This window comes from Pyrus communis, chromosome 11 (assembly GCF_963583255.1).
Source record: "Pyrus communis chromosome 11, drPyrComm1.1, whole genome shotgun sequence".
Lineage (NCBI taxonomy): Eukaryota > Viridiplantae > Streptophyta > Magnoliopsida > Rosales > Rosaceae > Pyrus > Pyrus communis.
The window spans coordinates 7,398,742-7,423,596 of NC_084813.1; the positions used below are offsets into that span (position 1 = coordinate 7,398,742).

At 34.5% G+C, this 24,855-nt stretch overlaps 1 protein-coding gene across 2 annotated transcripts; it reads right to left on the reverse strand.

Annotated features, from left to right (window-relative positions):
* Positions 1-415: 415 nt before the first annotated feature.
* On the reverse strand, positions 416-5,939 carry LOC137708405 (uncharacterized). Of its 2 annotated transcripts, none has more exons than XM_068447470.1 (7): positions 5,210-5,939; positions 4,209-4,516; positions 3,176-3,895; positions 2,406-2,534; positions 1,752-1,955; positions 1,039-1,239; positions 416-895 (listed from the first exon to the last, which is right to left on the reverse strand). In XM_068447470.1, exons 1-7 carry the CDS (start codon positions 5,472-5,474, stop codon positions 773-775), a joined length of 1,950 nt encoding a protein of 649 aa, XP_068303571.1. In that variant the 5' UTR covers positions 5,475-5,939; the 3' UTR covers positions 416-772. The 2 variants fall into 2 exon arrangements, with proteins under 2 accessions (XP_068303571.1, XP_068303570.1); XM_068447469.1 differs by having other exon boundaries at positions 1,752-1,964.
* Positions 5,940-24,855: the final 18,916 nt, after the last annotated feature.

Sequence of the window (24,855 nt, forward strand, 5' to 3'; positions counted from 1 at the left end):
CTTCGCCGTCTCCTTTTTGAAGAAAAAAAATCCTCGAGACACCCATCTTTACACTCTTCACTGTATTAGACCAGGTTCGAGACAACCTTTGGTGACGAATCCTATGACATCACCATAAATATTTGGACGATCGACAACCTCACAACCTTAATCTTGGAGAGCATGCTGGGGGCTCCCCCAATGCTCTTGGTGATGCAAGCTCTGCCTTAAGATAATCCCATTATGCAAAAAGGTATTTTGACACTCTTTTAATTAATTATTAAGCAATTAAACTCATGTCAGCACATTACAAATTTTTTACAAAATTATAATGAAATGACACATTATTTTATGACGCTTATTTTCAAGAATTACATTGATTGATTTTTGTAATAAAAAATCGAATAATTCAAAAGAACAAAACAGATTACTTGTGGAACAAAACCATACTTAAATTCAAGAACTGATAAATGTACAAGTATGTATCTTCCACCGCCCTTCGGTGGAAAATAACAAGTACAATTCAAACAACAAAAGATAAATAAAAATACTTCTGAAAGGGGTAAAAAAGGAGAGGAAAATTACAAGTGAACGAGCTCTAAAACCCTAAAGAATGTAGGTATGGGTAAGGCTCCAAACTAAGACATCGATAAAACCAAGAAGAAGAGATGGCGTTAGTCTCTTCCCCTCGGCCGCTAAATTTCTTAACACGAAAAACGACGACGACAAAAAAGAAAGAAAGGTAACCCTACAACAGATAAAAACCCTAATTAGAAGTTAAAAAGAAGGTACACTATTGGCTTTGCATGTCTTGTTTGCCCAAGAGTCTGCTTAAGAAGGGTGTCATTGCTGCAAGTAATGCCTTGGGACACTCTTCGTGGGGAAGATGGCCACATCCGGATATCGCTACTAGTCTCTGCATACACCAATGCCCGATTAGTTCAATCGAGAAGGTGATTGTCCAAACAATAATAGGGTGTGGGAAATACGATTCAGTTCAACTGGAACCACTAGCTTTTAACTGTGCACATTATAAAAGAGTAGAAAGCGGGAACTTACAGAATTTACAAGTTTGGAAGCCATAGCTTGGGAAGATTTAAGAGAGACAAGGGCATCCTCAGCGCCAGCGATGACTAACACTGGCATGTCTTCAACTGCCTTCAGTAATGATTCTGCATTTTTTGGTGAAAGAAGTGTCTCGTATGACAATCTACCTATCTCATGGAGTGCTTCATCCCATCCTTCTAGACATAGAGGGGCCTGATTGCCACAAAAAACAAGAAGGAAGGTCAAACAAACGATTACTGAAATTTGAGTTCCCAATCACAATCTTGATATACTTGGCATGTACTTTAAAGCTCTGCTGTATACCTGAACCTAATCATTAATCCAAAAAATATTAATGCTTCAACCCAAATATCTCCCCTGCACTCATATGCTCTCAACAACAAGACATAGCTTAAGCAAAAACAATGTTTCCAAAAAATTTATCGGCTGCCTTTTGATTACAACAATGAGTACGAGCTGCAGGAAGTGAAAGGAGGAAACATTGGAAATACTTTTCATTCATACATTCAGAAATTCGTAGTGCCCAAAAGTGGTCAAATCTGTCTGTTACCCCTCAACTCTGCAGGAATGTGTCTTAATTTAGACCTTAAAATTTCCTTTTCAACATGTTATCTGTATAATATCTCAAGTATGTTCAGTTTCCATTCTTTCCTCTTGTTTCAACTTCAAGTGACTAAATTTACACATAAAATTCAAGGGTATACCTTATAAAGGCTCAAAACGTCCGTTGTCAACTTTGTCGCATCATACCAGGCACGCCTATTTACTACTTGTGTAATTTCTGTTCGCAGTAATGGACGAACCAGGTGCTTTTTCCCAAGTGAAGTTCTCAAGAGTATCCTCGCAAAAGCAGGCACCACTTCTCTTGACAAGCTAACATTTAACAATACTACGCCTTTGATTGTAACCTGAAATTGCTTAACAACAAAAAAAACAAGTAACATTAAAATAATAGGGAAATAAAAAGAAAAACATCTATGTAAGCATATCTTTATCGATTCCTATGAATGTTGCAGGCATGGAGGATGGCCCCAGTACTTTCACGTACTGATAGTGATATCGCACTTATTATATCTTAACTCTTTCAATAGCCACATGTACACTTAGTGCGGAAGTGAACATACAATGTCTATATCAACTCATACAAAGTCTATATCAACTCGTACAATATAAGTAATCAACTCGTGCTTAGTGTGGAAGTGAACATACAATGTCATAATAATGAAAACTTCCAATAATAAAGTACTAATTTATATTTGTGAAAAGTAACTAATTTCCCATGTAGGGACAGATAAGAAGCAAAAAGTGGTCCAATGAGTTTAAGATATCTAATACGGAAACTAAGAAGGGATGCTCACGTTGAAAGAATTCACTGATGCTTGTACTTTTTGTGCAGCCATCAAAGCCAGAAGGCCTCCATCATCATGACCAACAAGCACCACTGAGGAAAATCCCATCTCAGAGCAGAAAGAAAGAAGCAGGTCAACCTGACAGATTAAAAAATTCAAATCATTATAAAGTCTAGAAAAAAAACTGGAAGAACGCATAAGCTATATGGGGAAGGGGACCAATATACGCATTGCAGGACTGTGTTCAATGATATGCCCATGTTGGAAAAACAATTTGACTAGGATCAACCTACATGATACACTATAAAACTTTGAAAACACGACAGTACATTTACAGCAAGGAAGAACCACTTCAAATACAGAGGGCGTACACAACAGCTGCATGTGTTGCTCATTTTCTTTCCTTTCCTGATTTCTCATCTGGTCTGTCTAGTGTTGCAAGAAAAACTCAAGGGGATATCGACCCAGACCAATCAGTAGACAGTATTAATCTGCCGTTTCAAAGACAACACCACCCACCCACCAGACTCATAAAAATAAGCAAAATAACATCTAAATTATAGAACTAGATACTACTGGCCATTGTATCGTATATTCTGTGTTCCCCTGTCGTTTATTTTCTTCATAAGTGCTATCTCTTAAAACTTCTCAAGAGGGAAGATTTAGAATCTCATCCCAGAACAGGTGAGTAGGAAGAAGTCTCTTCTGGATAGACCCTCAACATAAGGGTAAAGTACATGGAAGTTATCATAAATTAACTAAAGGAAGTGGCCAATTACCTGAGATTCAAGTTTATAAGGATTAGGCATTTCTTTATCCTCCCAATCTTCCGGTCGCAGCCTTGAGGTTAGGCCCCAACCAGGGCGATCAAAAGCAGCAACTGTGCAACCAACTTGCCGAGAAAGGGCCCCCATCACATGCCTCCATGAAAAGACTCCTCCCCCAAAGCCATGCACTAATACAACACCAAACTGACCACTTCCTTCCATTTCTTTGTTTAGAGTACCAAAATTTAATGTACTACCCTCATCCTCTTCACCAGCATTGGATAGTCTCAAGACAGGAATCTCTTCAGAAAGAACAGGAGAAACCATAGAACCATCCAATAAAGGTACATATAGAGATGAGCCATGAAATTGATTGCTGTAGCTCCTGTGGAGATGGTTTTGGCCTTTTGATAACAAACTTAATGGATGTCTATCAAGTTTTGGCCTCCCTATAGCCATTTTTGGGGAACCGGGTTCAAGAAACGCAGTAGATGACAAGGAACGAGGTGGTGAACCAGGCAAGCTAAGCTTGTAATGAAGAGTAAGCCCCCTGCACGTCATGAATAAGCTGTCAATATCTGTAATTACTCTGACTGGGAGTTCACCATCTCGAGCTGTAGAAAAAGGCTTACGCCTCATTTCACTGTCACTTTTTGGGGTTCTTCCTCCTGACGGTGTGGGAGATCTTGGGACCTTCTGATAGCCAGAGAATACATTTTTGCATGAAAGGACCTGTTAATTCGATAAACAAAGTTCGTTACAAACTACCACAAGTTCTAGTTAGATAATCATTTCTGTATAGGCAAGTGTAATAACGAGAACATAGAGCCTGTTAGAGAGCATGATTATTCCACGCATTGAAACAGCACAAGAAATTGTTTATAGAAATTAATATTAGCAATATTCTCCATGAAAATTCGATCAATCCAAACAGTGGCATAGAAGCACCACTCAAACAACGCATAAATCTTCTACAATCAAGAAGAAGGAAATCTGAGTATGAAATAAATGAAATTAAAAAAAAAAAAAACTTATGCAAACTTACAGCTTCCGGATCAACTCGGTGAAACATGAGCTTCCTCCTTGCTCTGCAACTTGTTCTATAAGCAACCACAGTATGACCAAGGGCAAATACTACTGATGAGAGAAACAAGACAGGCATTCCCCATGACTTCTTCAAGTGGAGCTTCTGCCTTGAGAGGGAAGACGAAGCTTCAGCCTCTATTTGAGAATTTACAGTGAAAAGACATGCTTTGATTGAAAGAAGAAGAATTGAGACAAAGGAACAGAAAGTCACAGTTCCAAGGTATGGACCGTGTGAGAGAGCAGGGCCATCGCACATGGAATACACGCCTGCAAGAAACAAAATCCATAAATTAGCACATTAGTGTAATTATACTCAAACTCCCTTATATGTACGGCAGACAAGGAAGGTTCATTAGTATCGCTACAAATGTTTACCAAATTCTGTAAGCAACACCAAACAGACATCGTTTGTATGGTTGCCGAAAAAAATAGGCATTAAAAGGGACTTTTCTGCACCACTCGAAAAGTAAAAACTCAGCTTTACTAAGCCAAATACTCAGAATTGACATTACTTCCGAGCAAAATAGCAATTGTAGGTTCAAAGGGAATGTTCGAATCCCAAAAATTCAACTTTTTAACGGAGCAGGTTTATAAAGTTACGATTCTAAGAAATGTATTATCTTGAACACACAAGACACAATCACATTTTGCTCAACAATGTCTGATCATCAAGGAATAAAACCCAGAAGGAAAGTAATCATAAATTATAATAAACAAGCAAGCTTTTAAACAAACAATGTAACTTTGTCATCAAATAACAGAATTTTAGTAAAAACAAAACCTCAAAGTTCTTTCTCATTAGCTACAGAAAATCTTGGGCTGAAAGCAAATAAGCGTCCAGAATTTTTTTTCAAATTAAAATTAAATAAATATTGGATTCCTAAAGGGGAATATCAAAGTTCAATCACAAAAACAAAAATAAAAATAAAAAGCTCAGAGAAAAGAGAGGAAGATGCATACAGATAATGATGAGAGATCTGATAAAGGAGACCAGAGGAATATCGGTGAGCGAGCTCTTGAAGGCATATCGATGCAAATGCTCTTTGAATCCGTAGCACGTGACGCACGTGAAGCTGGATATCAACACGCACGGCACCAGCATGTCCCCTATCGCCACCAGCACCGGCAGCGACGACACAAGCAGCGACACCACCATCGCCACCATGAAGAACACCGTCCGTACGCATCTCCGAACCTTCTCCAAGAAGTAACCTCCCTTCGCCATTTCAACAACAACAAGCAACAGAAATGATCCGAACCGACGGCCCTCGCTTTCTCTATCTCCTCCAATTATATACACGAGCGAACGAAAACACCGATTTTGATCAGACGGCGGCGGCGCTCCCCAGCCGTATCTTATGTCGGGCTCCTCACGGAGCTCACTGGAACTGAAATCGAAACCCTAGCCGAGCACAAAAAGTTCAGACGAAACGGCGGCGGAGGCGTTGGCTTATCCGCCATTCCCCGGCGCGAGTATAGGGGCAAAACCGGAAATATAGAACTATTGCTGCAAGCCCAACGCTGATGCCATGGAAATTGCGGCAGCGGAAGGTAGAGAAGGAAGAGGGGCCAGGGTTTTGAAACGAAGAGACGCAGAGACGGAGGAGCTTTTGAAATGAATCCAAAACAACTCTTCTTCCTCTCTTTGGTGGTGTTTTCTGAAACGTTGTTTTGGTTTTCTCTCTCCTCTCTCTCTTCTTCTTCTCTCCTCCTGTGTTTTTTAAAATTTCATTCATTTTTTAAATTTATTATTTTATTTTTTGAAATTAGAGTGAAATTAGAGGTGGGAGGGGGTCTTTGTTTTCATCGTAAATCAAACTCAACTTTTTCACTGTTCTCTAATTTTTCGTCGTATTAATTTTTTCAATACTTGTTATTTGACATCTTGATTTAATAACAAAATACGACATATTAAAAACATGACCTTATTTTGTTAGAATAAAACGCGACGATATCAATTTCATAGACATTCTTGAACACATGACATAATAAAACTAAAGAAAAAAAACCTTAACTATCAGAATGATTCACGGTTTGGTTATTTTTAAACTTTTTGGTCACCTAAAAAAGTAAAAACCTTTTAATCCGAATAAATTGAACTATTCAGCCTGTTGCATATCTGGCATGTCCTTCCTCTTTTTTGACGTTGACAGAACTACCCCTGGTTGTGGACCCATATTTGTTTGTTTGACCAAACTACCCTTACTTTTATATTTTATATTTTAAATGAATGCCAGAGTAACGGAAAAAACAGCTAAAAGGGGCGAAGCACCTGCAAGATGACGAGATGTATACTACAAGGACAGCAGTAAACCCAACCAAACAATCAAACATAAAACACCGGCCAATCAAAATTCACAAATTTTTGCTACCATTAACTGCTAACGTCATTAAAAAAAAAAAAAAGTTAACTGTATTTGCAATTATAAATAATCATCCATGACATCTTTAGCTCAACTAGTGTGGGAGTGGTGAGAGAGATATTCGATGTTCAAATATTGTGGCGCTGGTTTACTCCAGAATTTTTGCGCTACACGCATCCACAACAACAATAACGTTTAGGATGAAGCGTTGATTTAGTTCTTGAACTATCATTTCAGTGAAAATTAGGTTTCTGAATTATTTTTTTCGGTAAATAAGTCCTTAAATTCATCAAAAATTGCTAATTTCATTCATACTATTATATTCAAAGCTATTTTATTCAATTTTTGGTGAACTAAAGTCACTTGACACACTTTGTAGTGTAATACCATCATTTTCTCACCTATAAGTCCTTAATATTTCATATAAGTTACGAATCTAATATCTAATTTACTCTCCAAAGTCAACTCCATAACTATTTCTTTATGAAAAATTATCAATCTACCCTCCAATGTATATCACATGCAAGTAATATGACTTAAATTAATGAAAAATGGAATATAGTAGTTTCGAATCTAATATTAGAGATGTAATTGACAGATTTTTATAATTCAATGATTGATTTTTCTTATAAAAAAAAATGTTTAGAAGCCTAATTTTTACTCAGATGATAATTCAAAGAGTAATTGGCAGTTCACCCTAACTTTTATAACTTTGCTAATGCATAACTTTTATAACTTGTTAGTGCAAAATTTTCGAGTCAAAACTTTCCATATAATACTAAAATATTCAATTAATAGTTTGAGAGATTATACTTGTGATTGTAATTAAGTATATATTGACTCAGCAAATTGAATACCAAGAAGGGAGTAATACTACAGTTACAATATCGATATCACTTATTTAATAAGATGAGGCCTATTTGTATTGGTGCTCTATTAAAGAAATAGTACAAATGTGGTATATAGAATATGTAAATATTAGAATTTTTCTTCCAAGAATATGGGTTATGCCTTTTCAAGAATTTTGTTTTTCTTATTAAGTTCATTGACAAGTTCCTTTTTTGGCTGACTAACATATTTGACTAGTTCTTTTTACTTTTTTATTTATTTTGTTGCTAAGAGTTTATATAATAAGTTGAGATTGAGTTATCACTTGTACGAACTAATCAGTGTTGAGAATTTGGGATCTTCATATTTAATTGCAAATGCTCTAAATTCTTGAACCCCAAAAAATTAGAAATGCTCATATTTCCTCGCGCATATAAGAGTGTGTCACTTAGTATTATAGTATATTAGTATTCTTCACTACTTGAAAGTGAAACGTCTTAAATAAATTTGAATTTCGTGGATAATGAATTCAATACTAGTTAGCAAATTATTATTACAGACCTATTGTGTGTTTTTGTTAGTATGAAATTCTAACTTCAAATCTTGTAGATGACGAATTCAATATCAAATTATTATAAGAGATGTGTGGCTTAACCCAAGTTTGCAGGCCATACACTTGTTTAGTTTTTTTTTTTTTTTTTTTTTTTTTTTTTTTTTTTTTCTGTCGCATAGTTTAATATTATTTGAAACACTCAATATTTTTGTTGTACACAATAAAATTATTTATAATTCAAAACTGAAAGCACCAAATCTTGGCTACTAAGAATTATTTTTCTAAAGTAATTATCAATTGTATATACAAATATAAAATAAATAAATAAATTGAACAAACAATATTATTTATACCAGGGGAGAGGGGTGGACTTAGCCTCAAAATGAGCTACCAATAATGAGATACAAATTCGCTTTTGTCGAGAATTGAACCTAAGACCTATCAGTTACAAATGCAGAAGAATACTACTAGACCTTAGTACTAAGTAACAAGTGGGGGAGGCAACACGAAGACTTCCTAGAAAGTCACCCAACTTAATATTAGTCTCGCCCAAACTTGCTTAATTTTGGAGTTTGTGAGTGATATCCACATACTTATTTTTACTTCTTACACACATTTTTAATTTTTTTGTTCAGTTCAGATGAATTGATGAATAACAAATAACAGAAATTAATAAAGGGTATGTAAGAAGTAAAAATAGATGTATAGATAGTACATCCTAAAATTAAACAACAATACTAATTTTTTATATAAAAAAAATAAGGGACAAAGTAGGAAACTAAATTAGTTTTATTGAAGGAGTCGTTGGGCAACTAGGCATTTGGGGCGAGAAGCTCAAGAACGTGACCGTTAGGAATGCACTGTGGCAGCATCGTGGTCGGGACCAGAAATCTAAACAACGCCACAACCCCCCCAAACATCCACTCCTCCCCCCTACCAGGTCACGTCGCTTTCACATTCCTCGATATGTGAACGTCCACCGGGTCCACCGAGTCCCACGTTTCCTGCTGCTCTCCCTCGCCACGTGGCGTCCCGGGATAGCCTGTCCACTACTATACTGCTCTGCGTCTCGGGCTCAACAGCTCGGATGGAGGAGGATTATCTAGCCTCGTAATTTTTTTATCTTTTCATTCTTTTTTATTTGAAGGTAACAGTTAAGTCACGTTAATATATTATATTAATTTTTTTATAAAAATAATAAGATAAAAAATAATATATAAAAGGAAATGATGAAAAATGATAAAAATTAATTTTTTTATAAAAATAATAAGATAAAAAATAATATATAAAAGGAAATGATGAAAAATGATAAAAATAGAAGGGTAAAGAATCCTTTTTTTTTTGGCCGAAACGTTTCGGGGTTTTCTCGGATTCGTTTTGGACACAAGAGTCCAAGGCGTGGGTTTGCTATTTGCAGCGGGGCATAAAAAGTAAAAGAAAACTACTAAGCAGAGGTTGTCAGCCACCAGCTTTTACTTTTCGTATATTTATTTTCTCGTCAGCGTACAACTACCATTCTGCGCACGTCAACATGATTCATGAAAGTGATTCTTCTTAAGTAATTTGCCAATTTAGTCGACAATTTATGTGCTTTTTCGTTCGGCATTTACGTCAACAGAAGTGATTTTTGCATATTTTTATTAGTTTTTTTTTTATAAGAAATTTAATGAAAAGGGTTTGAAAACTTTGAGTTTTAACGATAAGAACAAAATAAAGAGTAAAGTGAATAGTATCAGGTTTGACTTTTTAGTGTAAAAATATGATTTTTCATTAAAATGAATAGTACCGTGAGTTTTTCGTTAAAACTCTTTTTTATTTTATTTTATATTCATGTTTAATTTGGTTGTTGATTTCATTTAGTTTATTTAACGTTGTGGTTATAAATAAAAAGAAATATGTGAAAAACTAATAATAATGTGTGAAAATCATTTCTCTTACACGAATGGTTAGTGGAAAATGGTATTCTTGATAATGTGCTTTTTAGTTTTCTCATCAAACTCACAAGGATAATATTAATGAGTTAAAAAATTTGATATGTTTGACTTGATTTTTTAGAGTTTGCTTAATAACTATTTTAGTTTTTAGTGAAATTTGAAAATTTGGTTGGTAAATGTTTTACTTTTCATTTTGAGGTGTGAGTTTATTTTTGGGCTAACTACATTTTACAACATTTAGGTTTGAGCTAACTTATTTTTGGGTTAACTACATTTTACAACCTTCAGGTTTGAGCTGGTTTTATTTTTGGGCTAACCATATTTTACAACCTTCATGTGTTGAGGCTTTGAGCTGATTTTCAAGATGAGACACGAGCTTCTAATTTTCTCATATTGCAACCTAAAGTTTTGGAATTGTACCAATTAACCATTTTTGTCTCTTTTAATATCTAATCCTCCATTAAAATGTGGTGCAAATTATAAGGATATTACGCTCACTATATCATTAATTTGATAAGTGATCAAACAATAAATTTGATCAAAAGCATAAATTGGTACAATTTCAATACCTTATGATGTAAAATGAGAAATTTAAATATTCTAAATTTTAATACTCTATGTAGTTTTTTTAAGACATTCATTATTATCTAAACTAAAGACCATTATAAGTTTGTTCTAATTCGACGTTGGTGAAAAACGAACATAAGAAGATGGTTTTCGGTTTTATGGTCATATAATCTCCATATTTTTGCAATCTTGTCCTTTTATTTTCTTCTGTGTTGTTTCCATGTCTTTGTGATTTTTTTTTTGTTGTTGGGGAGGGGGGGTGGTGGCGGCGGCAGCGGCGGTGTGGGAAGGGGAGGAGAGGGATGGGGGGTCACTTGAAAGCAAGACTTTCATCGGGGCTTCGAAGGTTTCTGTTTGGAAGCAAGAACTAATATGTTAGCATTGGACGTAAACATCTTGATCCAACCGTGATTCTATATTCTCATTCGTCTAAATCAAATTTGGCATCCAGGTATCTTTGGTTCATGCCACACCGATTTGACTAGAATTCAATTGCCTTTGATCTCTGGATTTCAATGACACAAACAATTTTTCGCTAACGCATGAAACTCATTTCATGCATGTGTTATCACCTTTCAAATGGAAATCTTATGAGAGAATTTTAATAGTATGGACTACTCAGTAAAACGAGAAATGAACGGTCTGACAACCAATAGTTTGGACTATTAAAGACTAACCCCTTTATGTATCCCAAATTGAAAAGTACATGAATATACATTGGATTACTACTTGGAAAAACCAAATCAATGTACATCAAAGTGCAAATCTCAATGAAAGGCTAATACAATTTAGAAAACTGAATCATAATTTTGGCATTAGATCTACAGACTGACAAGGAAATTTTGAAATTTGGAAGCATATGATATGAAAACAATAAGTAATGGAGAACACATGTACTAAAATAATCAAAGGGTCAATAGACCAAGTCCCCACACACACAAAACTTCACAAAAAGCATATTTCATATTTGACTTTATGAAAAACTGACAACTACCAATGCCGGTCAAGGCGCGATTACATAAGCTGCAAATGTGCTTACACACTAATTAAATTAGAGTAATATTATTCGTATCATATTTTTGTACTATATTTTCATATCATTTTAGGTGATATTTGATGTGGACAGTCACATTATTTAAATTAATTAAATTTTTAAATTTAGTTCATTATTTAATAAACTAATAATTAAGAAAAACAAGTTAATTAAATGATAATTGTGGTATACAATGAGTCTTTCTCCTTCATTTCCTTGAGTTTTGCAAAATTTTCAAATGATGTGTATGTTCACATGCCACCTAAGGTGATATAGAAATGTGGTATAAAAACATGTTATGAATATCATTACTCATTAAATTATTAATAATCTCGACTTTTATTTTTATTTTATTTTATTTTATTTTGGTTCTCCAATGCTTTTGTGTTTTCTAGTGGGGGGCTTAATTAACTAGGTGCTAATTAATTTCATCCTAGTATTGGAAGTTTTTTTGTGTTTTCTTGTTGTAGGGGCTACTTGTTCAATGGGAAAGCAAGACATATATGAAAATGAGAGTGAATCTTCGAGAAGAATGCTACAAGGTCGTACTTGTAAGCAAATTTAATACGAAACCGAGAAGTTGTCACGAGTGAGGTCGGATTAATAAAAAAAACCTGGAAAGAAGGCGTGTTTGTGATAGAGCTTGAGGCCAAAGAATTAATAATTTCATGCAATCATATTTTAATTGCCATAATCACTAGGAAACTGAAGGACATACATATACTATTCAGGATTAGTGAAATGGTCCGACTGTTACAAGTTGGCATGCACCAAGACGCCCAAGCTCTTTTGAAAAGCTATCTATCATTGGCTACTTTGAAGACTTATTTTTTATTGAAGTTTGCAAGGCTACGAAGGATACAAAAGTTTGAATTCAAATTTAACGACTATTGGTAGTTTAATTAAACTAATCAATAAATTTCAAGTATAAATTTAAAATTAATAAATTATTGAGGGGTTATGTTTAGCCCCTTCGGTCAGAGATGATATATGAATATGGTTTGACATTGTTCATTTAAAAATAGTTTTTTATAGGGCTATAATTCTGGACGGGGCTATGTTTAGCCCCTTTCGGTTGGAGATAGCTTAAGTGCCCCAAAAGCCTCAACTATGCCCTAGTGATGTCTTGGTGGAGGTAGAGTCAAGACTTTCTCAGAAAAATAGCACATTCATAGCACTTTGACGAAAACCATAAACTGACTATTTATCTCTTCTTACACAGTCATGTTTAATTGTTTTTACTGTTTTTGTCTGATTTATTCAAATCGATGGTAAGAAAAAAAAGGTTATGTAAGAAGCTAAAAATGGTGTGTGAGAATCAACTCCCTTGTTTTAATCCCTTCGTTTAGTTCAAGTGGTAAGTGTAAGTGGGAAAACGGATTAAGATTAGGCTAAATAAAATGTTTGATTCTCTTTTATTGTAACCCAAAAAAAAGTAGCATATCCTTTGGCACAACTTGTATAAGTTCTTGATAATTGGAGTTATACGTTCTTATGACAACACAATATAAAAGAAGGGTGATGAGCGAGGAGAGTGAAAATCAAACTCTTGTTCTAAATTCGAAGTACTTTACTGTTGAATTTGTAAGTTGAATAAAGTTCATTACCCCTAGTTTAATGTTGGCTTAGTTACATGTACACCTCTTGAATTCAAATCGAGTATCACTTAATTTCATGAAACTCAAAATTTGTTATTTAACTTCTAAAACTCAATTTTGTGTCTCATTGTTTCCCCTAACGTCAGAATATGTTAACAGATTCGTCAAAACTACTTATATGGCTAAAAATTGATTCTTATTGTGCCAAATAAATAGTTTTAACAGCCTTTGACAATATGGATCAAAGCGGACACGAATTGAGTTCTCGAGAGTTGAGTAAACAAAATTTAAGTTTCAAATATTAAGTGAGACTCAAATTGAATTTTAGAGGATTAAGTACTTATTAATCTCTTCATTTCTTGTTTTTGTTCAATAATCTCTTCTTACTTTTGTCTAAGAGAATCAAATATTTTTTCACCAGTGTATGGTATGGGACAAAAGGGGGGACTCGGACATGAAAAATGGGACATAAAGGCAAATGCAAAAGCATGAAATTTGAGTCATCCTGTCACTCCAATTAGGGTGATGTTCCCCCGGTGTAACTTTATCTTTCCCTGTCTCACTGAAAAATTGTATGGAGAAAAAGGGAAATATTGACAAATTGATGTCCTCCCTGATCTCGTGTGTGATCTTGTATGTAACTCTATCTTCTCCTGATCTCGCAGTCTAGAGATGACGGATCGAATAAATCAGACCGTTTAAGAGAGGGAGAGATCTAGACCCTTGATTTGTACGAAGTGGATCAGTTGGTGGGTTGGCTAATAAGGGCCATATAATTTAAAATGAGTGATTCAGATTTCTTGGTCCGTCGACTCTGGCTTTTGAGGCACATAGAGGTCTCAATTCCTCCTAAGCTAGCAAATCATAAGGACCCATTAGGGTCCACACTCCCGTACCATTTAGCTTATGAAATTTTACGGAAAAAGATCATCTCCGGATCTTTCCCTCCAAAGCCCACGGATCAAGTGATCTGGACCTTTAAAATTTGATCCAACGGTTAAAAACAGAGAAGTTAGTAAAAACTTTTAAAAGTTATTATAATTTTAGCCATTGGATCAAAATTTTAAAAACCCGGATCACTTGATCCGTGGGCTTTGGAGAGAGAGATCCGGAGAGGATCTCTTTCCAAAAGAAGAGAAAGTTTCAGTATGCTGAGAATACAATTTGGTATAACAAGTATCAAAATTGCTTGCAATTTTTTTTTTTAGTCTGGGTGAAAAATCTGAATGATCGTGTGCACAAGATCACATAATCTGATTATACTAATTAATATTCATGAATTAATATTTAGATTAAGAAAAAATGTCAATAATCAAGACAGGATTTATGGGACGAACCTACTTTTGGTTTTGTGGCGGTTATTTTTGTAGTGGTTTCGTTTTGAAGTTGCTTAACCGTGTATAGCTAATTCAAATGGTAGCAGAAGCAAGAGTCTTTCTATCATTATGTAATGATATTAATGGCCTGTTTAGTATGCAATTTGAATCTTTTTTTTTTTTTTTTTTAACTCAAAAATAATTTTTGAGTCTCAAGTCAATAAACTTGATTAATTTTTTTTTTTGGTCAAACAAAATTACTTCCATTAAAAAAACAGTACGTAAAGTAAAAGGCTTAAGCAAAATGAGAGCTGCAACTTAAGATACAACGGGAGACCCACACAAATTTAAGCTCGTAGGCAGAAAAAACAAACAACAAAAAACCCTAATCTGAAGCCGCCACCGCCACGTCCTAGAAGGAAGTCAAACTCTGAACCAAGAAACTAGACACCAGATCCAAATCCTTTTCACAAATTCCTGCAAATATATACAAAGTACCATAGAAAGTGAGGTTAAGGGGTATGTAAAATACTTGTAGTATGATAGATGCCATAGAACACTTGGCCTTGGCGGGGATCCGGCATGCAGATTGGGGGAGGAGAAGTGAGAGAGAGAAATTGATCTAATATCCAATTTAGGATTGAAGCCCGCAGATCTGAGCACATGGTTGGGTGGGTATCACAGCTAAAAAGGAGGGAGGAAGGAAAAGTAATAGACAGAAAGCAGTAAAAATAGGCAAAAAAATGCCGGATAAGAGACATGAAGCCTAAATCTAAGATAAACTTAGGTTTATTGAGACCAAGCTCAAGGAAGACTGGAAAGTGGGAATGAAAGGGGGGGGTGGGAAATTGTAAGGGAAAGGGCAGAGGAGATGGGAGGGGAGGAAAACATGGAAAAGGCAGAGGAGATGGGAAAGAAGGAAAATAGGGAAACAACAAAGGAGGTAGGAGGGAAAGATGAGGAAAAGTGGGGTCACTTCGTAATTTAATGAACTGAATTGTCTATCTTTATAATTTATGTTGCTCCTTTTTCATATGAGTTTGGGCCGTGTCATGTCATCCCGCCCGTTTGACACCTCTACATTAGATTGAATAAATAAAATGAATCAATAAGAAAAAATAAAAAAGGATGTACAAAAGGAAAATAAAAGTGTAAAAATCTTTCCCTTGAATCGCTTCCCTATTTTTTTCCCGAAACGATGAAAAAATAATTAAATTTGAACTAAAACCTTTGCATTTGAAGTTAAAACATCACAAACATGGAACATTACGAAACAATCCCTACACCCTAGAATCAATCACTTTCCCATTGAGTAAGTGCATTTTGAAGCAAGTTGAATAATTGAATGGTCCAGTAATGGTGTCCAATCTCTACACATGGTTTGATTTCATCAAAATTTATGAATGAATTATTTGTTTAATCAACGGATTAATGATGGAGAATTCATATTTAATCTGAGGTCGTTTTCTCTTCTTGAAAAGTTGAATCATCCTAGTGGACATGACTAAACCATCCTCAATGAATGGATGATAACATAAAAAGGTCTCGTTGATGTGAAGTAGCTAAAAATTGATATTATTCTTTTATTAAGTTGGAAATTAATTGGTGAAGTTAACTTTTTTTTTTTTTTTTTTTTTTTTTTTTTTTTCTGAACGAAGGTAAATATATTACCAACAAAACAAAATTTGCAAGAAAGAGGTCCAATTATAATAAAAGCACAAACATAAACATGGACCTCCAAAATACAGCAAAACAAGCCTAACACAAAATTATGAGCCGGAACTGCTTGCGCCCCTGCAGCCATCGGAAGGACCCCAACCACCCAGCTCAAACCCACTTGAAATTAAGCCAAACAAAGCCCTCGAAGTGGATAAAAAGAAAACACTGACATCCTCTAAAGAGCACCACATAGATTGGCACCACAAATCGAAAGAAGCACGCAAGAAGCAACCCGTGAGAAATAGTGCCAACGAGGGCAAATGGGGGGGAATTTTATTTTATTCTTTTCCGATGAACAACAGCATATATTAAAGGGTGCGACCTCTAAAACAACCAATTTGCATTCAATCAAATAAATACTCACGTTGTGTGGATTGAGGGAGAGATATATCCCAAATGTGTACATCATCCAGTACTAGTAATAGCATCAGCTAGGAAGTTGGCTTCTCTATAAATATAATACCAAGTTGTGGGAATATGTTAATTTACTTGTGCATGCCTTAAATTATGTATTTACTTGCATGTTAATTTATAAATTTTATGTGATTAATATAGCAATTAGACCTTAATTTTTCCAATATTTAACTCGTTACTGTTATCCATTGTAATCATCAACTTATCAATTAATCAAACTATCCTTTGTGATTTTTATCAAACTGGTAGACCCCAGATTTTCGGTTCTTCAAGAAATTATGCTTGTAATCCTTTTACTTCATGATGCGTGTCACTCTTCCTCTGATTGTGTTCTTAATCTCCTAAAAAATCTTCTAGTATCTTCATGGCTCCACCGCTATTCGCTATGTAATAAAAAATCTAAATGCAGGCAGCTTGATCCCGAAGGATCTATTTGTATATATTGTTTAGTGGTCCATTTTATGGATTTTTCCAGTTGCAGGCAAGCAGCCACCACTCTCAAAAAAACCTACAAAACAAGAAAATGTTGCAAATATTCTTTGCCCCCTTTGAATTTTTCTTTTTCATCTGACGGTGATTATAACTTCCCAAAAAATTATTAGCTTTCACAGCCAAATTCTGGGAAGAAAGAAAGTCCAACTTTCTACACTTTGGGAGTTAGGCCATCTCCAACCGACCCGGCCGAAGGGTCATAGGTAAAAAAATAGCCCGTTTTGACATGAAAACCGTCTCCAACTGAGGGTTAAGCCTTAGGGTTTGTGGGGGCCCAGCCAAAAATCAGACCCCAGGCCAGTTGGCTAGCCAAGATCAGCCAGCCAGCTAACTCGATTCTCCCAACCCAGCCCCCCTTGCAATGGCTACCTGGCGTCAGCTAACAACGACTAGCAGACGATAGGTTACTGTTGGAATTTGAATTTTTTTTAGACGAAATTTAAAAAAAAATTCTAATTTTTTTCTTATAAAAACCTAAGCCATTCCTACACCATTTCTCACATCCTTATCACTCGAAATCCTATCTGAAAAATTATTGAGATTATATAAAGATAAGAAATCCGGAGGCTTATTCATTTAGCGAGAAGTGACACTCAAAATATGTCTGAAAACCTTATTTTAATATGGTAATTTAATTCAATTAACTATATTAATTCAATTAAAATAAATTATTGAGGGGGCTAAAAAATAGCCCCCTTTGGTTGGAGATGGATTTTTTTGTCAAAGGGTGTTTTGGCTTATGGCTCTTTGGCCTTATCGGTTGGAGATAGTATAAAATATGGCCTGATATTGTTCGTTAAAAAAATAATTTATTGCAGAGCTATAGGGCTAAACATGGTTATTTGGCCCTCTTTCGGTTGGAGATAGCTCTAGGAGTTGGAACAATGGCAATATTTCAAATTCATAACCTTTTTATTTTATTTTATTTATAATTTTGGAGGTGTTTATTTACTCGATACGAGAATGAGAAGGAATAAATATAAGATGAACGACTCTCTTTAGTTATATTATACGTTTATTTTTCAGGTATGTCGTATTCAAATTTGTTGAGGTTTACATACTTAGGAGATTTGAGGCTTGTTCGAAAGTACTTTTAAAATGACTAAAAACGTTTTTAGAGCAAATATTTTGGGTTCCAAACATTTTCATTAAAAACGTTTTCAACTATTTTAAATACATTTCCAAACAAACCCTTAAACACTAATCTCTTATTATTATATAGTTAAGCATAGCTTTCTAGTAAACATTCCAACCTTAGGGTTTTAACTTTTGTCACAAATGTGGACCATACACAATCATGATTAAGTGTTAATTATCATCTTCATATGCAATTGGACTCGGCTACCACATGATAAATTTCTTCTTTTTTTATTTAATCCAGCATTGTAAACAAACATATCCTTTATAATAATTATATTTAGTCGATGTGGTTTGATTCCTTAAGCCAAAATTTTGAAAAGGAAGAAGAACGTTTGTCAATTTCGTCAGACGACATTTTGTCACATGGTAACCGTTGTATTTGAAAGTTTGAATTCTAGAAGATAGATGACAGTTAAGACATTATAAGACTCATTTTTGGTGGGACATTATTTGAAAGTGATCGATGGGATAAATAGCCTTCCCAATATGTTAGTCTTCGTATGATCATAAGAGAATTTAAAAAAAATATCACGTTTATCTTCACTATAAAGCCTTAATCACCCTATTTATGTGACATATATGATCAACTGTTAATCGACACATAATGAATTAAGTATTGGTAGTAAACTGCCTCTTTTTTTCTCAGTGACGGGGTAGCCAGGTTCAGAAGCAGGGGTACACCATTCTATTTTTTGTTCCGGTTGAGTAAGAAATGAATTATCATACTACATAACATAATTGCATATTGCATGAATAAGTATATATATTGACAAAATATATGAACACATTTAAAATATATATAATTGAAAGAAAAATATAAATATAGGAGGTTCATGCATTATGGGTAATGTTTTCATACTTCAAGGTTTTTTAAAATATCTTAATTTTTTTTAGAAGAACCTGATTGGCAGAAAATAATTGAAAGCCTTTGATATTGTAGAAGAAAGCCTCCTCCATGATCCTTCAGTTCCTTAACTTCTAGTAAGAGCGTGCTGATAACGTTTTGTAAGTCTATTTGATTGAACTGTATTTAGGACAGAGAGGGAGAGGGGCCGGTGGCAACAGGGAGAGAAGAGAAAGATATAATTCTAAGTTGTGTGTTGTATCATCCAATTGTGCATTTATTTATAGTAGTAGGGAAGGTTAAATCTTTATCCTATTAGGATTACAACTCTAATAGAAATTAAACTACTAAAGGGAATATACACAGATAATACTAGATACACTAGAATTTACACAATCACATTCATAATCTAATAGGATTGCAACAAAATACACACACACACAGAGACATACATACACACTTCAAAAATTTACAAGCTAAAAATACCCCTTTACTAAATTTCACGGCAAATATAAGCCATGTATACAAATAGCTCTAGGGATGGCAATTCTAACCGTTAAACCCGATAACCGTGGATAACCGTCCGAATGGATTAGATTTGGATATGAAAATTCAGGTATAGTATGGATATGGGGAAAAATTGTGAACTTTATTCGGTTATGGTTTTGGATATGGTTATAGGGGTCTCCAATCCATATCCGTATCTGAATCCGACCCGAATATATTGTGTGTGTATATATATATTTGATATATAATATAATTTTATTCACTTTACCGAACCCTCCCTATACTAATTCATTATGCATGCATCAAACCCTATACTATCTTTATTATGCACCAAACATCATGCATGGGGCATACCAACAACCTCATCAATTCAATACTCTTATTGTTATACTCAACCAAATTAATTCATTGAATCATTTTATATATCAATTATCAAATGTTCCAAGTTTATCAGATTCATCTCTCTTGAAGAGTATCACTGTCAAGAAATTAATTCATTGAATCAATTTGTTTTGTCTTCCTTTCGTATTTGTTTTTGTCCTTTTTTTTCTTTTTTATTGGACCAATTTATCATAGTGGCTTATCATGAACAACTTCAAATATATTGTTATGTTTTTTGTAATTGGATGTTGCTATTTAACGATGCAATTAGTATCTACTAAAATTTATAGTGCATTAATTGGATGAATTTAATTTTTTTTTAATTTTTTTACGAGAAGATGGATATAAGCGATAACTGATTGAAAATCCGTTATCCGGTGGATATGGTTATGGATAATCCCCGATGGTTAATTTGCGGTTATGGATATGGTTAATTTCATGGTTATGGGGATGGATATAGCATTTCCGTCCCCAAACCGACCCGTTGCCATCCCTAAATAGCCCCTTAGAGCTTTCAGAAGTATTATAATTATGGGAACTTTCAAAAGTACGTTGAAACAATATAAATTTAGTTCGAACTAACAAGAGTACTCATTGAGGCAATTTATATCAACTTTATCTAGAATACAATGTATTGGTATCGAGTACCTACTTTGAGCTTTATGCTCTTAAATGGAAATCTTTGAAGAAGAATTTCATAGCATTCTCTATTCATTTAGAAATTGCTTCGAAAGATACACTAAAACTTAAAAATCTCTAGCATGTAGTCTCCACATGCCATAAGTCTCATGTTTAACTTTAACATAACACTGTACTTACATAAATAGGTTGTGCCTACAATAGGAGACTATGTATCTCTACCGGAAAACCTTATGCCATACAGTAATTTTACTTCACTATATACATCTAAGAATACTTTTGGGTTTAAACTATAGGTTCACTTATTTTAGCTTGATGAAGGATATTGTGGTGTCAATTTTTTTGATACCACAACTTATAATCCATTTTAAAAGGGAGGGAATGGTGATTGGACTAGGACACGTACAATGCACCAGAAACTTACTAGTTATCAAACTTAATACAAATATAATACGTAATGGTATTTGAACATGAGACATCCCAGTTAAAAGCGAATAAAAATATCATAGACCGCAATACTAGTTGCTATGATTTCAATTTAACAAGCTCCAGTTTCCATTCACTTTAAAACGTTTGGTTTGTTGTTGTCATTTTTCTTTCTTTTCTTGCCAAATCTTGGAAAAAGGTTATTGTTACAATGACATAAAGTAAAGGCAAGCTAGGCTATCCAAAGAATTTCCTTAAAATAACCGAAATGCAAGAGAGGACAAGTAAATGAGTTGGTTTGAAAGTGTAGCTAAAGCTTGTGTATGCTAGTTTACAAGGATAGCTAGGTAGGGTTTGAAAGTGTAGCTAAAGCTTGTGTAAGTTAGTTTACAAGGATAGCTAGGTAGGGTTGTTGGAGGGTTCATTAGTGTTACTGCTTCAAGTTAGAACGCTTCAAGGAAAGTGGAGGTTCCAGTGATGGATATGTCTGCTTCATTGGTGGGAATTACGCATCGATGAATAGCCCCCCTCAAAAGACATCAAAATCTTAACATCAAAGTCACTTCAACGGAGTCAAAATGAGTTACTACCAAAACACAGATTCATATACTTCATCAAATTTCTAAATATCTTGTACACATGCGTGTGCAAGTATTTGCATTTGGTCAGTACTAACCTCTCTACATGTGATCCCGTTCTGCAAATTATGAAGTGAAGTTGAATTGTTTATAATAAATCATATGAGATTGACTGGCCTAAAAAACAAAACGGGATCTCAGTAGTATCTTTAATTCAATACAAATGCAAGTAGTAGATTGCCTTGATGGATAAGACTTTTATTTCAACCTACTGCTTTCTGAGTTCAAACCTTCTCTCGTTTATCTCATCTAAGTTAGAGTAGTAAATATCAATTAATAATTAAAAGAAAAAAATTTAATACCAATTTACCATAGCTTAGAAAAACAAGCCCATGGGAGAAAAACAAGAAGGCCAGGAGTCCAGGAGCCCATTCTTAAGAGACTACATTATGTTCTCAAGCCAACTGCACGAACCTTCCCAATTTCCGTCGGAGCGTTTTAGGGCCATTTGGCACTTTCAGTGTTCTACAACCTCATTTTTGGGAGCTCTATGTAACCAATAATCTGCCCTATTCTATTCCGCCTCTTCGTCAAAGAGCATGGCACCGTCGATCGCATTCTCCTTTGTCTGAACATATGCCTCAGTTGAGGTACCAAGTAAAAAAAGGCACTGTCTCTTGACTCTTGAGGGAGGGTAGAAATATGTTGAGACAGGAAAAGTGTCTTAGGGTTAGGGTTACAAAGAGAGGGTGGGAGCCTTTTAGGCTTCCTACATGGGCTAAGTGAGGCCCAAACCATGGTATCCAACAGAGGTACAGTATATTGGGCTCATTGATAATTGGCAACATTGTTGCTTGGGACATGGACTGGAAGTTGAGTTGGTTCTAGCATTTCTGCTTACAAAGAGTTCCTAGCCCCCTACTGAATCCATGATGACCACCACACCCTATCTTCAGTATATAATCAAATGTCACAAATCCCTCGTTAATAGGGATGGGTTCAAAAAACTAAACACCGAAAAGACCAAACCGAAACCCAAAAAAACTGAACCGAGATTTTTTGGTTGGGTTTCGTTGTCAGTGGTTTGGAACCGAACCCAACCGAATTGACTCCTACCCAGCTTTTGGATTGTTTGTATTTGATGGAAAATATGAAATCTGTATGTGTTAATTGGAATTTTTTGTGGGTTTTATAATTAGGTAGCTTGGAATTGCAGTTTTATTAGTATTCTTCCGGTGCTTTACTCGTTTTCGGATAGATGAATGAGAATTTCCCTTCTTGACATTGTAATTTTTTTGTTTTTTGTCAACCCATGAATTTTGTCAGATTAGTCACCGATGGGGTTCGAATCCACTTTATCATGCAAGAACTTAACGTCTTTCCACTACTGTAGTAAAATGCCACTTATAACATTATAATTGTTTTTGCTAATGAGTATTTTACTATACGTTGGCAAGTCGAATAGCTGGAATTTCTTTGCTTGCAATATTAATGAAACCGGGATCAAGGAAACCCGTAAATCTGGGACTCGAACTTAGGAATTTCAGATTTATTTTTAAAAACTGAATTAAACCAAAAACGAACAAAAAAAAACCGAATAAAATTGAACCGAGCCGAAGACGGATAGTACTTTCAGTATGGTTTTTTGTTTTGGCAAAAAAACTCAACAGTTTCAAAATTAGGCCTGGCAAACAGATCGTGTATGTCGTGTTCGTGTCGTTTTCGTGTAACACCTGTTATCTTAACGGGTCGTGTCGTGTCACACCCGTTATCTTAACGGGTCCTTAACAGGTCGGGTCACTTTACCCAACGGGTAAAGTGACCCGACCCATTATGACCCGTTATGACCCGTTAAGAAAAAAAAATATTTTTTTTTAAATTTGCACATATCACACATTGCCACATAAATATTACTTCAAAACATTAAAACATTTGTCGTTTAAGTACTATATCTACATTCGAAAATAAGAGCCTAATAAAAAAATAATACATTCACTACTAATCTATTACAAATATTAAATGTGTAAGGATATGCAAAATGAAAGAGTTTTTGTTTTCAAGATTGTAAGTCTTTCTCAAAAGTTTACACCTCTATCTACAAAATCTTCAATTTACATCGATCATCATGAAATTGTATTGAAACTTTGGCTTCATCTATTGCCTTGAAGAGTTATGTTGAAGATGTTTTCAGTAAGGTTTTCCACGTCAGAACTCTCATCCGCATAAACTAAGTATAGAAAAACCAAACATTAAAAATCATTCAAATTATGAGAAGTTTACCAAAATAATTATGAAAAGAAATAAAATAATAATACTATACCATATAAAAATATATTAAAATAACCGTTAAATCGTGATTTTTCGTATATAACCGTCGAAAAGCTTTGTTCCATTCCTTGATCTCTGAATGTTTGTGTTTTGTGATTTTTTGTTGATGTGATCTCCAAGCATATACAAACAAGTTTGACGGTTTGGATCATTGAAATTACTTTTGGAGAATTCGTATCCCAACAAAACGATAGATTGACTAACACTTAGAGTTTATTTATACTTTCATTAAGTACAACATAAGATTTTGTGGTATCCACTTGTGTAAATATTTTAAATTGAAGATCGAATTCATTCATTGTATTCATATAGGGTCAAGGAGTGTACCTGTAAAAAATCATCAAAATCGGAGTTAAAATAACCGTTAGATCGTGATTTTTCGTTTATAACCGTCGAAAAGTTTTGTCCCATTACTTGATCTCTGAATGTTTGTTTTTTGTGATTTTTTGTTAATGTGATCTCCAAGCATATACAAACAAGTTTGACGGTTTGGATCGTTGAAATTAGTTTTGGAGAATTCGTATCCCAACAAAACGATAGATTAACTAACACTTAGAGTTTATTTATACTTTCATTAAGTACAACATAAGATTTTGTGGTATCCACTTGTATAAATATTTTAAATTGAAGATCGAATTCATTCATTGTATTCATATAGGGTCAAGGAGTGTACCTGTAAAAAAATATCAAAATTAGAGTTAAAATAACTGTTAGATCGTGATTTTTCGTTTATAACCGTCGAAAAGCTTTGTCCCGTTACTTAATCTCTGAATGTTTTTTTTTTTGTGATTTTTTGTTAATGTGATCTCCAAGCATATACAAACAAGTTTGACGGTTTGGATCGTTGAAATTAGTTTTGGAGAATTCGTATCCCAACAAAACGATAGATTGACTAACACTTAGAGTTTATTTATACTTTCATTAAGTATAACATAAGATTTTGTGG

What these genes read in the sequence shown, in the direction of transcription:
- LOC137708405 (XM_068447469.1), bottom strand. Translation starts at nt 5,474, where the DNA reads ATGGCGAAGGGAGGTTACTTCTTGGAGAAGGTTCGGAGATGCGTACGG. An exon ending in CAGATCTCTCATCATTATCT is followed by an intron (nt 4,517 to 5,209) that starts GTATGCATCTTC and finishes TGTTTCTTGCAG; the next exon opens with GCGTGTATTCCATGTGCGAT. An exon ending in CTTATAAACTTGAATCTCAG is followed by an intron (nt 2,535 to 3,175) that starts GTAATTGGCCAC and finishes TTAATCTGTCAG; the next exon opens with GTTGACCTGCTTCTTTCTTT.